The 16,133-nt window shown below is 49.4% G+C and overlaps 1 protein-coding gene across 3 annotated transcripts in view; it reads left to right on the top strand.

The window, feature by feature from the left end:
- Positions 1-15,510, top strand: part of TMPRSS4 (transmembrane serine protease 4) — a 39,009-nt gene extending 23,499 nt beyond the window's left edge. Inside the window, exons 4-13 of one of the 3 annotated variants that reach the window (XM_006044712.4) lie at positions 145-297; positions 2,075-2,204; positions 5,222-5,323; positions 6,610-6,650; positions 9,731-9,890; positions 11,153-11,319; positions 12,449-12,547; positions 12,734-12,876; positions 14,348-14,497; positions 15,432-15,510. In XM_006044712.4, the coding sequence (XP_006044774.1) occupies positions 145-297; positions 2,075-2,204; positions 5,222-5,323; positions 6,610-6,650; positions 9,731-9,890; positions 11,153-11,319; positions 12,449-12,547; positions 12,734-12,876; positions 14,348-14,497; positions 15,432-15,443 (1,157 nt within the window). In that variant the 3' untranslated portion in view covers positions 15,444-15,510. Of the gene's footprint in view, positions 1-144; positions 298-2,074; positions 2,205-5,218; positions 5,324-6,609; positions 6,651-9,730; positions 9,891-11,152; positions 11,320-12,448; positions 12,548-12,733; positions 12,984-14,347; positions 14,498-15,431 lie in introns of those variants that run through there. The other 2 variants (XM_025266822.3, XR_006545387.2) reach the window with 2 other exon arrangements.
- The last annotated feature ends 623 nt before the right edge of the window (positions 15,511-16,133 follow it).

Raw genomic sequence — 16,133 nt, 5'->3', positions numbered from 1 at the left:
GCAATTAAGTGGCAGAAGTGGGCCTGGAACCCATATCTGCCTGTCTCCAGGCCCAGCAGGTTTTCAGGGAAACAGCCTCTCCTACCCCTGGGCTGCCTGCCTGACCATCAGCCCTCTCTGCCCTGCCCTGCCCTTGTCTTCCAGTCAAGGTGATTCTGGACAATTACTTCTTCCTCTGTGGGCAGCCCTTCCTCTTCATCCCAAGGGAGCAGGTGTGTGATGGCCACCAGGACTGTGCCTCGGGGGAGGATGAGAAGTACTGCGTTAAGAAACTCCCCGACGGACCTCCAGTGGCAGGTGAGTCCAGGGGCCAAGGGGCCAGGGGAGTAGACAGAGCAGGAAGTTGGCTCAGGTCCTCTTGGTCCACTGCATAGCATCTTCCACCTGACAAGTCAGCTTCCTTCCCTATTGTAAGAGTCTTAAAAACAGGATCATGTCTTATCTACTGGATCCCCAATACTTAACATATAGCAAACACTCGGTACATTTTGATGAACAAATGTGGACCAGAGGGGACAGGGAGTTGTAACTGAGCCTGCCCCATTCCTGCTGCACCTAGACGCTGAATTGAATGACCTTGGGGAGTTCCCTTTTTTCTCTGACACCTATTATTTCAAGAGGACTGCAAAGAGACCATATGGCCACTAGTCAGCTATTGATTCCTCTATTTATTTTGCATGTGTGTGTAGTTGCTCAATCGTGTCTGACCCTTTGCAATCCCATGGACTGTGGTCCCCCAGGCTCCTCTGTCCATGGGATATTCTCCAGGCAAGAATACTGGAGTGGGTTGCCATTTCCTTCTCCAGGGGATCTTCCTGACCCAGGGATCGAACCCAGTCTCTTGAATTACAGACAGTTTATTTACCATCTGAGCCACCAGGGGTGGCTATTCATTATAGAAGTGTTTATTGTAACACGTTATGGAACAACACTGAGCTAGGTCCTTCAAAGGATGGTTTTTACATAAAAACCCATGTTCTTCCTTGGACTGGGTTATTCCAGCTTAATCCACCTAGTACTTGGGCTCTGCAAAGAAAAGACGGCCCAGGACACGGGTGATGGGGGCTTTTATAGGGCAAGGCTGAGTGACATCCTATGTATTTGCTCCTTTTTTTAATCAGAAATCAAATGCCTGTGAGCCTTGCCACAGTACTGCCAATAGCAATTCTCACTCGCCTACCCCTCTCTGACCTTACATGGAAAAAAGAGCAAGGTTCCTCTTTGAGAAGTTTTCCCAGACTAGAGAACTTGTGTGAACCACAGGTAGGAAAGCCTTATAATACAACCATCAAATACATATATGCAAATACATCTAAAAAGTGAAAGTCACTCAGTTTTGTCCGATTCTTTGCAACCCTATGGACTATACAGTCCAGGAAATTCTCCAGGCCAGAATACTGGAGTGGGTAGCCTTTCCCTTCTCCAGGGGACCTTCCCAACCCAGGGATTGAACCCAGGTCACCCACATTGCACAGATTCTTTACCAGCTGAGCTACAGGGGAAGCCCAAAAGTGAAAGGGGAGCTATTAATAATTATGCCAGGGCAAAAGTCAAAATGGAGATTATTCCCAGGACATCTGGTCACCCTGCTGCTGCTGCTGCTAAGTCACTTCAGTCGTGTCCAACTCTGTGCAACCCCATAGACGGCAGCCCACCAGGCTCCCCATCCCTGGGATTCTCCAGGCAAGAACACTGGAGTGGGTTGCCATTTCCTTCTCCAATGCATGCAAGTGAAAAGTGAAAGTGAAGTCTCTCAGTCATGTCCGACCCTCAGCGACCCCATGGACTGCAGCCTACCAGGCTCCTCCATCCATGGGATTTTCCAGGCAAGAGTACTGGAGTGGGGTGCCACTGCCTTCTCCTGGTCACCCTAGCTCCTGTCAGAATGAGACTCAATCAAGCAAAGCCAAAAGGAGGAACTCCCCTTCAGGTGGAAAGGTTTGGTGTTCTGTGAGGCTCCCCGGTTCCCAGGAGGGTTTGGACCACCAGTTTGGGCTGGCCACATGATGAATTCTTTGGGAGATGAGCCAGATGAGCCCCTGCCCTGAGCTGACCCGGGTTCCTTCCCTCCCAGTCCGCCTCTCCAGGGACCGATCCACCCTGCAGGTGCTGAATCCCGCCACGAAGAACTGGGCCTCTGCCTGTTTCGACAGCTTCACAGAAGCTCTGGCCAAGACCGCCTGTCGGCAGATGGGCTATGACAGGTACCCAGCCCAAGGTCCAGTGGCTGTCACCTCACCCCACGACCTCTCTCCCTCTCTTTCTTCCCTCCTCTTTTCCCCTTTCCCTCTTTCCTTCCTCCTTCCTCTCTCTTTCCTAAAAATTGTAGGTATTGGAGTCAGACAACTGCTTTTGAAACACTTTTCCTTACAAGCAGCATGAAGTTAAATCTTGTAAGCCTCAGTTTGTGAAGAGTTAATGGCGAGGTGTGCAGGCGGGGGCGGGGGGTCTTCCCTGGTGGTCCAGTGGCTAAGACTCTGTGCTCCCGATGCAAAGGCCCAGGTTTGACCTCTCGTGGGTGAACTAGATCCTGCATGCCAAAATGAAGATTGAAGATCCTGCGTGCCACAGCCAAGACCTGGTTGTTGTTGTTTAGTGGCTCAGTCATGTCCGACCCTTTTGTGACCCCCATGGATAGCCCACCAGGCTCCTTTGTCCATGGGATTTCCTAGGCAAGAACTCTGGAGTGGGTTGCCATTTCCTCCTCCAGGGGATATTCCCAACTCAGGGATCGAACCCATGTCTCCTGCATTGGCAGGCAGATTCTTTTACCACTGAGCCACCTGGGAAGCCTACAGTCAAATTAATTAATTAATTTAAAAAAAGAATTAATGGGAGAAGCAATGCCAACCTCATAGGATGGTTATGAAAGAGAGAATATCTGCCCCCCCCGCCCCCCCTCACCCCCATCCCCACCCCCACACACAGTTCAGGCTCCTCATAATCCCCTCCTTTCCTTTACTCCTCAACCCTCATTTCTTCTTGGTTTGGCAAGATGCCGTCCCTGCCCCAGAATACAAAAAAAATCTTATTTATTTATTCAAAGTCCTATTGGTTAAAATTTAGTTTAAATGAACCTGATCTCACTGGAGTTTCATGGGCAATCTCAGCTCTCAGCAAATTTCAAAGGCAGTTTTAAATCTTCAGTGGATGAAAAAATATACAGTTTTAAGAAGGGTAATTAACATTGCATATTTATATTCATTTGATCTTGGCAAAAACCAAAATGGTAGTTATTATTCTATCTGTTCTATAAGTAGGGTTCAAAGAAGGTGAATAACTTGATCGGATAGTAGCTGGGAGCAAGAGGGCTGGAATGTGTGCCCAAGACCCCCTAATTTCCAGGTGTCAGAATTATAGAATTATATCTGTTTCTAAGTTGGGTAATTCTCTCTTTTGTGGAGGTTTCATCTATAAAGGGAGGAGAGGGGAGACAGTTGATCACTCAGAGCCTAACTGGAGAGGATAGAAAAGGACCCATGCATTCAGCTGCACAGGGGATAATCTCTTTCTGGCAGGCCCCAAATTTTAGGATTCTAAGAAACTGGACCCAGAGACTAGGTGTAAATGATACATCCTAGGCAGACATCGTCCATCAGTCAATCACAGAATCCTCTTCCATCAAACCCTAGAGCAGCCTCAAGCTCATTTTTCAGTAAGTACTCTAGACAGACATCACCGATCCATCAGAACTATTTGCGCCTTCTGCTCTCTGGTTGTCAGGTTTCTCCTGCTCTCTGCCCTCCACAGTGTGCAACTTGCAGTACCCTCCGGAAGGACACCCTGCCCCCTTCATTCCCAAGGAGAGCTAGGAAGGCAAGCCCTGCCGCGCGTCACCCCTCCCCCAACAGCAACCCCAGCCTGGCCTCCTGGCGGCAGCACCCCCTCCCTACTGCAGCCCAGCCAACTGCAGTGTCAGCTGTACTAGCAGAGCAGGCTGCAGCTGGTTACGAAACCAGGGTGTCTCCAGGGGTTCTTAAGGTAAAAGGCTCCTAGATTTTCTGTCCTTCTAAGCTCTTTAAGGCATCAAGCCATCTCACTCTTGGGCTCTGCAAGATCAAAGCTGATCAGAATTATTCATCATGATGTAACTGGTGAAGAGAGGCTAACTCTCCTGGGAATGTCCACTTCCACCATGATCCCTCTTTCTGTATCTCAGATTTCCCTGGCTAGGAGGGCCTTCTTGTCCCAGGACCACAAAACTCTAGATGGCTCAAGATGGGAAGGACTCTGAAGATCATCTGGTCTACCCATCATTTATAGAGGGGAAAACTGAGGCTTAGAGAGACCCAGAGAGAAAATGTGACCTGCCAAGGGTCACACATCAAGCTAGTGTCAGAGCCAGGACAAGAATCTCAGGCTTGAGGGCTCTCAGCACAAAACCCAGCACTGCTAGACTTCAGCCTTTCAGGTGCCATGGCTGGGTCATCCAGGTAGTGCCAGATTCCTGGGTGGGCATGTGAGAGTGTGCCAGTCAGCCAGTGTCTTGGGTTGACCCAAACCTGCATACAGAGCTTACGCTAGCATGACTGGTATAAAGGATAGGCAAGGATAGGAGAGATGGAAAAGAGGTACATTCAGTACAGCAACAATCAGAAAGATGAGATTAATCAGGGAAGACTTCCTGGAGCAGGGAAGACTTACACTCAAGGTTTGAAAGAAGACAAACATGGATTTGTGGAGAGAAAGAAGGATAGTGATCCAAATGAGACAGATGTTTGTCTGAATGTACGTGAAGCCTGATCTTGGCCTGTCCCACCTCCAAAGGAACCATAAATGTACCCCACTACCAAGTGCAGACCAGATGCCTCGTTTGGAGAACAAAGTGTCTACATCTAGTTCCCTCCAAGGTAGGGATGGGTGCTAACTGGTTTCCTCTGCCTCCTTGTGAACCAGGAGAAACAGCTGGGACATTTGGAATAAGGACAGAGCTGGGAGTTCAAAAGGGTGTCCAGAGGATTTCTTCAGAGCTCTGGGCTCTGAAACAGTCTTCCCTGCCCAAGAAAACAAGTCCATGTCAGCACTGTGCTCAGGGCTGAGTCCTGGATAAGCAGGCACTACCCTAGCTGACCAAGGCCACCTCCACTCCCCTGCCACGCCCCACCCAGCACCCTCTGCTGCCCCCTCTCCTGGGAGTAGGGGCTACTCCCACCATCTTGGTCTGAGCTCCTGCTTCAGCTCACGTCTCTCACGCTCTCCCTTTCCCTCCCAACACTAGCAGCAAACCCACCTTCAGAGCTGTGGATGTTGGCCCAGCCCAAGATCTGGACATTGTCAAAGTCACAGAGAACCTGCAGGAGCTTCAGGTGCAAAACTCAAGTGGGTAAGTGAGAGGACGCCTCTGGCCCAGAAAGCTCAGCCACGCTCGCTGTTGTTGGGACTGCAGCCAGACCGCCCTGAACGGATGCAGCAAGGGGAACATAAGCCAGACAACAAGAACTCCTGGCCAGGCAGACAGTCCGATATCAAAAGCTAGAGCATCACATTTCTGAGCGGTTTTCTGTGTTGACTCTTTAGCTTAAAACAAGGGGCAGCGGGACAAAGTGCGCTGTCCACACACTGGCGGCCTTTCATCAGTCAAAGAAGAAAACCAAATTGGTTTCCTATGGCCTTATGCTCTCTTTGAGCCCCAGAGGCAGGATACCAAAGGCCACTTTGTCCTTCCTGCCACTCACCCAGGCCAGAGTAGTACCCCTCTCTGCATTTCTAACTCTCCAGGGGAGCAGCTGTATGGCCGCTGTCCTGTTCTCATGCCCACCACCTGTGCCAGAGCCCGGCATCTACAGGAACACTGTCACCCCACAGAGAGAATGATGTCTCCTTAGCATGCAGGGAGGTTGCTGAGAGCTGCTTATTCATCAAAGAGTAAATCTTGAAAAGGAGAGGACTAGGAGCAGAATGATTGTTTGCCTGGAGTTTCACTAAAATCCCATTCCTCTTCTGTTTGAAGAGCCTGCAGTGCCGCAGACACTGGTCCAGCCTCTGCTCTCTTCCATCTCAGGCTGCCAAGAGCCCCAGGGTGGGCTGTGACTCAGGCAGGGCCCAGCACATATCAGATGCTTATCAGTAGGGGTGTGGAATCCAATTGCATTCAGTCGCACTGAATTGGGTGGAAGTACGGTGTCTATATGGGGATTCCCTGGTGGCTCAGCTGGTAAAGAATCCACCTGCAATGCAGGAGACCCTGGTGAGTTTCCTGGGTTGGGAAAATCCCCTGGAGAAAGGATAGGCTACCCACTCCAGTATTCTTGGGCTTCTCTGGTGGCTCAGACAGTAAAGAATCCACCTGCAATGCAGGAGACTTGTGTTCGATCCCTAGGTTGGGAAGATCCCCTGGAGGAGGGCATGGCAACCCACCTCAGTGTTCTTGCCTGGAGAATCTGATGGACAGAGGAGGCTGGAAGGCTATAGACCATGGGGTCAGAGTCAGACACGATTGAACAACTAAGTACAGCACAGCACAGTGTCTATACAGCCCCCATCTGGCAAGGTTTCATATTTCCCGGGTGCTGTGAGGGGACTGGAATCAATAGTGCCAGGAGACCCGAGTCTCTGCCTCCCAGCCAAAAGACAAGCAAAAATCACAGGATGCCTGTGTCTCCTTTCCAGCCCCTGTCTCTCAGGTTCCCTGGTTTCCCTGCAGTGCCTTGGTGAGTACGCCCCATCTCTGAGGGTTTGGGTCCTGGGCCAGCAATAAGCAGAAAAGAAGACCTTCATCCTCATTCTTAAATCACTTAGACTCCAAGTGTCACTCTATTCTGTCCAGACATTACTCCCTGGACCTTGGGCTTGTAGGTGAACACTCCTTCAAGTAGTTGATGTTAAGAACTCCCTCCCACTGCCCACCCATATCTCCACACTTGTTGTGGGCAGAGATCCAAGAGAGAGTAGGAAAACCAGAGCCTCTACCCTCTCTTACCCCTGGCCAGGGCCCATGTAATCTCATCTGCTCATTCCATTTAGCAAAGATTCATGGAACAGTTAAGATGCATCATCACTGTCAGATGCTAGCTGGAAGTAGAAGATACCAGACAAGCAAGAGAATTGGCCTCTGTCCTCAGAAGCTAATGGCTGACCAAAGAGAGAGGTGTGAGGCCACATGGAGGAAGTGCCAAACTGACCAGTAGTCCCGACTAACATGCTCCAGAGTGATGGCATGGAGCCGGGAGGGCAGGGGGGACATCAGGAGATCTGGACAGCACCCGTCCCACTGGCTTCCAGTGTGACCTTAGGTAATTCACTTGATCTCTCTGAAGTTCATCTTCCCAAGAAGCCCTTTGGTCCAACAGCCCAACAGAATCCTGGGAGAGCCCCTAGTTCTAAGAGAAGATCAGAAGGAAAAACAAGCTCTGAGGTCCCACTCATCCCACCAGCCTCGTGGGAGAACCAGGCTGAGCCTGGCAGATGGCCAGAAACTGGATCACCTGAGAGGAGGAAGGTCATCCTCGCTGCCTTTGCAGTTTAGCAGTGTGGCTGCATCCCTGCAGCTTAGTAGTGTGTGTGCATGGAACCACGGACTGGTTCCAAATTGGGAAAGGAGTAATTCAAGGCTGTATATTGTCACCCTTCTTATTTAACTTATATGCAGAGTTTATCATGAGAAACGCTGGGCTGGATGAAGCACAAGCTGGAATCAAGATTGCCAGGAGAAACCCTAACCTAACCCTAACCCTAACCTCAGACATGCAGATGACACCACCCTTATGGCAGAAAGTGAAGAGGAACTGAAGAGCCTTTTGATGAAAGTGAAAGAGGGGAGTGAAAAAGCTGACTTAAAACTCAACCTTCAAAAAAACAAAATCATGGCATCCGGTCCTATCACTTTATGGCAAGTAGATGGGGAAACAATAGTAACAGTGACAGACTTTATTTTCTTGGGCTCCAAAATCACTGCAGATGGTGACTGAGGCCATGAAATTGGAAGATGCTTGCTCCTTAGAAGAAAAGCTATGACCAACCTAGACAGCACGTTAAAAAGCAGAGACATTACTTTACCAACAAAGGTCCATCTAGTCAAAGCTATGGTTTTTCCAGTAGTCATGTATGGATGTGAGAGTTGGACTATGAAGAAAGCTGAGTGCCAAAGAATTGGTGCTTTTGAACTGTGTTGTTGGAGAAGACTCTTGAGAGTCCCTTGGACTGCAAGGAGATCCAACCAGTCCATCCTAAAGGAAATCAGTCCTGAATATTCATTGGAAGAGCTGATGCTGAAGGTGAAACTCAACACTTTGACCACCTGATGTGAAGAACTGACTCATTGGAAAAGACCCTGATGCTGGGAAAGATTGAAGGCAGGAGGAGAAGGGGATGACAGAGGATGAGATGGTGGGATGGCATCACTGACTTGATGGACATGAGTTTGAGCAAGCTCCAGGAGTTGGTGATGGTCAGGGAAGCCTGGCGTGCTGCAGTCCACGGGGTCGCAGAGAGTCGGACATGACTGAGCAACTGAACTGACTGATGTATCCCTGTTGGATGTTAAGACTTTTACCCATTATCACGTGATCTCAAGTTACTGATGGGATCTAAGCACCTGATGTGCTGAGCTAAGCAGCACTGAAGTCAGAACGAGGCTTAAGCCACAGATCCTCCCTAGAGGAGGCTTCAGTATCGTTGAGAAGACAAGACTGAACTAAGACAAGGAAAGCTGGCCAACATCCAGGCAGGCTGTGAAAATGCCAGGAGAGGAAAATCCCCAGGGATCAGGCAACCTGGAGAAAATGCTCAGGCTAAACATCACAGAATGAACTGTAGGCTCTAAGAGGGCAGGGACCAGGTCTGTCTCTCTTTCTTGGCCAGTGCTCTCTTCCCAGCCGAATGAACAGTGATTTAGATGAACATTAGAGGAGACAGCATCTCAGGGACAGGGACTTCCTGGAGCAAAAACAGAAAGACTTTTCAGGGAGCTACCAGCAGATCGATTTGGCTAGACAGCAATTTTCTATCAGGAGGCTGCCAGGAGCAGGAGTTTAAACTCTTCCCCTACAGACAGAGAGGGATGGTAAGGAGCTTTGAGTGAGGGAGTGAGGGATGTGTAGAAAGCAGTGTTTGGAATTAGAAAGTGTTTCACAAGCCCCTTCCAGGCACAAATCCAGAGAGGGTGGTGGCGTTTCCCCCTTAGAACCATCACTGTGGCAGTGACTGCCAGAAGGATTGGAGAGGCTGGGAACAGGGCGGAGAGGTGGAACCGGAGATTTTTTACAAGAGTTCGCAAGTCAGACGTGAGAGCCAGGAGAGTGGGATGTGAAAGAGGGAACAGGATGTCAAATCGGGAGACTCTCTGAGCAGGGGGAAGGGACTTGGAGAAAGGTGTGTTTAGGATGGGAAGATCCATTTCTGGAACTTTCTTCCCACTCTCCAATCCCGAAGCAGCCTGTGGGCGTCTGTTGACTGTTGAGTAGTGGGAGCAGCTGGGGACACCCCCCTGGGCAAGACTTTCATAATTCTGGGTCCACGTTTAGCTTCAAGGTCATGAATTCCAGCACAATGGACACATCTATATTCCCAGTATAAACTCCATCCGAAGCTAAAAACAGGAGACGGAGACTGGGGGAGTCTGGGACACTCAGCGTCTCCTGGTGAATAATTCAAAATTGGCCTGGTTCTCTACCCCCACCTCTGTTTCCAGTCCTAAGGACCCTGCTCAGGATAGGCTGGGGGCTCTAAAGGGGACAACCCCAGTCCCCAAGAGCCTGACTCCTTCTTTCTTCCTCCTTCCCTCTGAGTCCAGCCTGCGGACAGAGCGTGAAGGCCCCTCGGGTGGTGGGTGGGAAGGAGGCCTCTGTGGATTCTTGGCCTTGGCAGGTCAGCATCCAGTACGACAAACAACACATCTGTGGAGGGAGCATCCTAGACCCACACTGGATCCTCACAGCTGCCCACTGCTTCTGGTAAGGTGCACACGGGGAGCCCCTGGGGTCAGAGCCACGTAGGAACCTGAGCACCTGGATCCTCTGTCTCCAATCTGTTGTCTGATGCCCTCCAGCCCTTCCCTTCCCACTAAAGAGCATGTACCAGGGTGTGGCTGCCTAATGAGACACTGGACATGACATCCTTTGTTAGGCCTTGGGGGCTCTTAGCAGAGGGTACCAGTCACCAGGCCTGACTTCTTCCCTTTCGGGGGGGAAGCCAGCAAAGACCCCGTGTCCTCACTCTCCCCTACATCACTCACTGCACAAAAGCACTTCCCATCCGCCTCTGAGGACTCCAAGGGAGGCTTGAGAACTCTCTCCCTTTCTGCTAGTCTTTCAAGAAGTGGTTCCAAATCCCAGGTCCATGCCACTCCTTCATTATATCCAGAAGTTAAAAAAAAAAAAGTATTCTGTTACCAGCCAGCAGAGACAGGCCTGCCCATACCTCTGGAGAAGGACCATTCCAGGTCCTCTTCACCTTCATTCATTCATCTGTTCATTCATTCACCATCTATCAGTACCTACTAGGTACCATGTGCCTTCATGCAGCAGACGCCATAAGTGCCTCAGAGGAACACATGGTGTAGGCCAGTGATTTTTAACTTTTTTGGAGAATCTGATAAAAGCTATATTTTCCCTGTGCACTCAGCTGTGTCTGGTGTCAGGAAGAAGAAAAGTATAGTAAATTCCCTACATATGAATGTGTTCCATTCCAAGAATATGTTTGTAAGTCCAATTTGTTCATTAACTTCAACAAAGTTAGCCTAGGTACCCAAATTTTACAAATAGCGCCAGACACATTAACTAACTTACATGATTGGAGATGCAAACACACATTCACATCTTTGAGTCTTCAACTTGAAGGTTCATACGTAGGAGACTTACTGTATACAATAGAACTGACCACAATGCAAGTACCACATGAGTAACAAGACCAGTAAAATGCACTAGAGTGTCAGGACCCAGAGTGCAGGCACTGAGCATAGCCCATTCCCCAGCCCTCCAGTTATAAGTTTCTTCCAGCAGGTTTCACCAGGGAGAAGAATCAAATCCCCTTTTAGAATCTGACCTGCAGTAGGTGATTCCTCAGATGGCCCTTCTCCAGCACCCCTGCCCTTACCATCATTACCCACCAAGGCAGGGACATGCAGCACCCACTCCCCAGGGCCCCGGAGACCCAGCCTTTAGCAAAACCTCCTCATGCTTGGCTCGGACCTGAACCTCACTGTCTCTGCCCCCAGGAAGCATCTCGATGTGCCCAACTGGAAGGTGAGGGCTGGCTCAGACAGACTGGGCAGCTTCCCATCCCTGCCTGTGGCCAAGATCTTCATCCTTGAGCCTAACACCACATACCCCAGAGAGCACGACATTGCCCTCGTGAAGCTGCAGCTCCCGCTCACATTCTCCGGTGAGAGCCGGCGCCTGGGGACAGAACTCCCATTCCGCCACTAGCTCTTTCACTAAGTGGCCTTGGGCACATCACTACTCCTCTCAAGATCTCAGTTGGCCCATTGTTTCTGGCAAGTATATCAGCCTATTGTCATGAAAGCCATGAGGCCTCCTCGAGCTCTCAGCTGACACCTTACCCCTGCCAGATTCTTCTGATGTCTGTTTTCTCTACATAGAGCACCCCAAGTGAGAATCACAGATTCATCCAATCTTGGAGTTGTGAGGGACCTAAAAGATCTCCTGGCCCATCCTCCACACCAACCAATGCAAAAGCCTGCACAATCTCCCTGCCAAAGGGTCATTGGGCTCATTTGCTCTCCTCCAGGGACAGCAACTCATTACTGTTAAGGCAGCCCATAGCATCTTTGACCAGCTCTGTTCAATGACTCAAGCTTACACAGGGTAGTATTTAGATCAGCATCTCCAATGGATGGTTCCATAGAACACGGGTCCCTTGGGTACAAGAGGGTTCCTTTCTCAAATAAGTTTGGAAAACATTTTTATACCATAGCTCTCTTCCTGGAACACATTAGTATATTAATGACATTAAGAGGGTTTGTGTTTTTTTTTAGCAATTTGTTTTGTTGTGTTTAATTCACATTTTCTTTATTTAAAATTATTTATTTATTTTTGGCTGTGCTGGGTCTTCATTGCTGCATAGGCTTTTCTCCAGTTGTGGCAAGCAGGGGCTACTGTTCCTTGCGGTGCTTGGGCTTCTCACTACTATGGCTTCTCCTGTTGCAGAGCAAGGGCTCTAGGCACACAGCTTCAGTAGTTGCAGCACATGGGCTCAGCAGTTGTGTCTCCTGGACTCAGTTGCTCTGTGGCATGTGGAATCTTCCTGGACCAGGGACCAAACTCATGTCTCCTGTATTGGCAGGTGGACTCTCATTCACTACACCACCAGGGAAGTCCAACACATTTTCTAAACTTATTTGACCAAAGAATCTTTTTTTTTTTTCCATGCTACTTCTATTAACATCCCATGGAACATGTGCTATGGAAACCCTGGTGTTCACCCTTATAGAGGGTTTAGTCGCCAGGCTGTCCTGAACTTTGGGTCCCCTCTTCCTCTCTGCTCCTGGTAGGCACAATCAGGCCCATCTGCCTGCCCTTCTCTGACGAGGAGCTCACTCCAGGCACCCCACTCTGGGTCATCGGATGGGGCTTTACAGAAGAGAACGGAGGTAAGTGGCAGGCTCAGGATTACAGGACTAAGCGAGCAGCTCCCAAAAGTGATGGGAAGGAGGACCATCCTTTAGAAAAACCCATCCTGGAGGTCCAAACACCAAGGTACCAGGAAACCCAGAGGACTGTCCTGGGCTGGGGTTTGAAGGCAAGAATGGGAATGCGAGTGTGTTTTCAACCTCCAGGGAAGATGTCTGACATACTGCAGCAGGGATCCGTCCAGCTCATCGACAGCACTCGGTGCAATGCAGAGGATGCGTACCAGGGGGAGGTCACCGCGACGATGATGTGCGCAGGCCTCCCGGAGGGCGGCGTGGACACCTGCCAGGTGCGGCCTCCGAGGATCATGAGGGAATTACAGAGATAGGGGAAGTCTGCTCTGAAGAGATGAAAAAGTTCAGAGGATGAATGCCCCCACATGAAGCCTTGCACATGGTGGGCACTCAGTGTGTGGTGAAGGGAGGAAGGGGGAGAGGGAAAAAGATATAAGGATGGATGGATGCATGGATAGACAGATAGAAGCAAAGAGATTTCAAATGTATATTTTACATAGAAAGATGATGTTTCCCTCACCACCTGCTCTTACTTCCCATCATTTAAAACAGTATTAGCCCCTAGCAGGCAGGAACCCCAGGTCTGTTTTCTCTACAACTGTCCTCAAGCTGCTGAACTACACTAGAGAAAACCCATCTCGTGCTGGATAAGCCCCAGTGCACTGTCCCTCACCCATCTTACTGGCCAGTCCGTGAATATAGTCTCACATCCCCACCCAGAGGATCTTCTCAACTATTTTCGTTAAAACCCCAAACCCTTCTCCCATCCCCATTCTCAGTCATTAAATTCCTTCACTCAAGAGGCATCTCTTAGTCCTCTCTTGATGACTTGATATCAAGTAGATGCAGAACTTTGAGGACAGTGTCTTCCCTCAGGGAGTTCACAGTAATGGGGGCGGGGGTGAATAACTCCACAGGCAGTTCAGCTACAGAGTTATTGGGTTCTGAGGGATGAAGCCCCAGAGGCTATAAGAGCTGGTAAGAAGGACACCTAAATAAGTGCACTTTCCACTATCTCTCATTTTTCGTACAAGAAAATGTCATTTTGTAGTTTGCTTGTTCTCTCTCTCTCCATCTAATTCCAAGCTCCCTTAGGGCAAGGATCTTTTCTCTTTTCATTAATTGATCCCAGTTATCTAGAACAGTGACTAGCATGAAATAAGCCCCCCTGTAATGGTTCCATAAATCTGGAAACTACTAGGTTAGATGGGCTTCCCAGGGGGCTCGGTTGGTAAAGAATCCACGTGAAATGCAGGAAGTGCGGGTTCTATCCCTGGATCGGGAAGATCCCCTGGAGAAGGGAATGGCTACCCACTTCAGTATTCTTGCTTGGAGAATCCCACGGACAGAGAAGCCTGGCACACTGCAGTCCATATGGTCATATAGAGCCCGACATGACTGAAGCGACTTAACACGCACTAGGTTAGACAAAGATAACCAGGCTTCCTTACTACAGGACTCCTTAGAGCCCTCACTGTGCTAGTGTGAGTTGTAGATCTCCAAAAAAGGAATAAAAGCACACCCACAACTTGCTTGACAGAGACAGAACCCTTTCACCCCAAAAGGGAAAGGCATTCCAGGCTGCAGGAACAGCATGAGCAGGGGAAGTGAAGGTGGAACAGCAGAGGGCGCTGGAGAGCAGGGACCAGATGGGCCAATGCAGTGAGGGGAGGGTGGAGAAACCCACCTCTCCACCCCAGCCCTGCCCACCCTCCCCAGCAGCCTCTGCTCTGGCCTGTCTCACAGGGTGACAGTGGTGGCCCTCTGATGTATCACTCTGACTGGTGGCAAGTGGTGGGCATCGTGAGCTGGGGCCATGGCTGTGGGGGACCTACTACCCCAGGAGTATACACTAAGGTCACAGCCTATCTCAACTGGATCTACAACGTCCGGAAGGTAAGCGTGTTTGCCCTCCCTGTGGTACCCTCCCTCCCTCCCTCTCTTCTGTGGGTTCCAGGCCACCCTTAGTGACTTAATGGCTCTGAGATTCCCCTTTAAACCCCCAATAGTCTTCATTCCCAGTAAGTGACAACCTGGAATTCCACCATTAAGAGCTGAAATTCCTTAGATCTCCCATTAAATGCAAATACCTTACTGTATGGAACACACCCAGCTTTACCATTCTCTTGTTCTCTGATCGAATGCAGCTATCAGACACTTTCCAGAGACCAGATTCTGATAAGAAAGAGGATGGAAATATTACTCAGTCATAAAAAGGAATGAATTTGAGTCAGTTGTAGTGAGGTGGATGAACCTAGAGCCTTTTATACAGAGTGAAGTCAATCAGAAAGAGAAAAACAAACATCAGGTATTAATGCATATATATATGGAATCTAGAAAAAAATAGTACTGATGAACCTATTTACAGAGAAGAAATGGAGACATAGACATAGCAAACAGACTTGTGGACACATTTGGAGAAGGAGACGGTGGGACAAATTGAGAAAGGAGCATTGACATATATAAACTATCATGTGTAAAACAGATAAGTAGTGGGAAGCTGCTGTATAACACAGGGAGCTCAGCCTGGTGCTTTGTGATGACCTAGGGGGTGGAATGGATGGGAGGAGGGAGGCTCAAAAGGGAGGGGATATATATAACCATGACTGATTCCATTAATTTACAGCAGAGACCACCACAATGCTATAAAGCAATTATCCTCCAATTTAAAAAAAAAAAAAAGGAGGATGGAAAGGCTTATGAGACTTCCTGACCTCTAGAGAGTAGAGAGAGGAGCAAAGAGCTTCAGAAAAGGAAGATTAATTTTGCATGCCACCATTTTGCCCAATTTTGAATTACCTAGTTTATTTGTTGGTCTCTTTTATTCTAGTCTGATCCATGATGCTCCTGCCCCCTGCAGTGCTGGAACTGCTTCCCCCTGTCCTGCCCACATGGGAATCCCCCAGAAGTCAGACACAGATCAAGAGCCCCCTTGGGCACACCTCTCTGCCCACACTCTCAGCATTTCTAGGTGCAGCAAAGGACCTGCAATCCTGTAAGTCACCCCACAGCTCACAGGCATGCAGGAAGTCAGCAGCTCCAGTTCAGCTGCCCATGATGCTCTCGGCATCCCAAGGAGGGAGAGACACAGCCCACCGAACAAGCCAGCCTCCAAGGCTGAGGTCTCTGAAGGCATTGCTAAGCCAAGAACTTTCTACTCTATTGAATGGAAACAGACGCTCTTCTAAGAGCCCAGATCACCAAGGGCTGGAGTGGAGGGAGGAGAGGGTCTGAGCCAGCCCTCTGCCTCCCCGCCCATCCCCAAGCCCACCTGAACAAGAAACTGTTTATAATGGAAAATCTGCTGTCCTGCTCTTGGCTCAAGTACTGTTTCTTACGGTTTTGTATTGTGGTCACTGTTTATTAAACTGGTGCATGAAGTCTTTGACATAGGCTGACTGGGCTGCTTGAAAAGTGTTGAGCTAAAGACTACCAAACTATGATCTTTATTACTTGTCCTGGGTAGGAAAAGGTCTATGGGAAATGATTGATTCTCAAAGTAGAAAAAAAGAAGACATGGGTACCAGCGCTG

Source organism: Bubalus bubalis, chromosome 16 (assembly GCF_019923935.1).
Source record: "Bubalus bubalis isolate 160015118507 breed Murrah chromosome 16, NDDB_SH_1, whole genome shotgun sequence".
Taxonomy (NCBI): domain Eukaryota; kingdom Metazoa; phylum Chordata; class Mammalia; order Artiodactyla; family Bovidae; genus Bubalus; species Bubalus bubalis.
The sequence above is the reverse complement of the archived record's forward strand: the minus strand, read 5'-3'. Positions and strand labels throughout refer to the sequence as shown.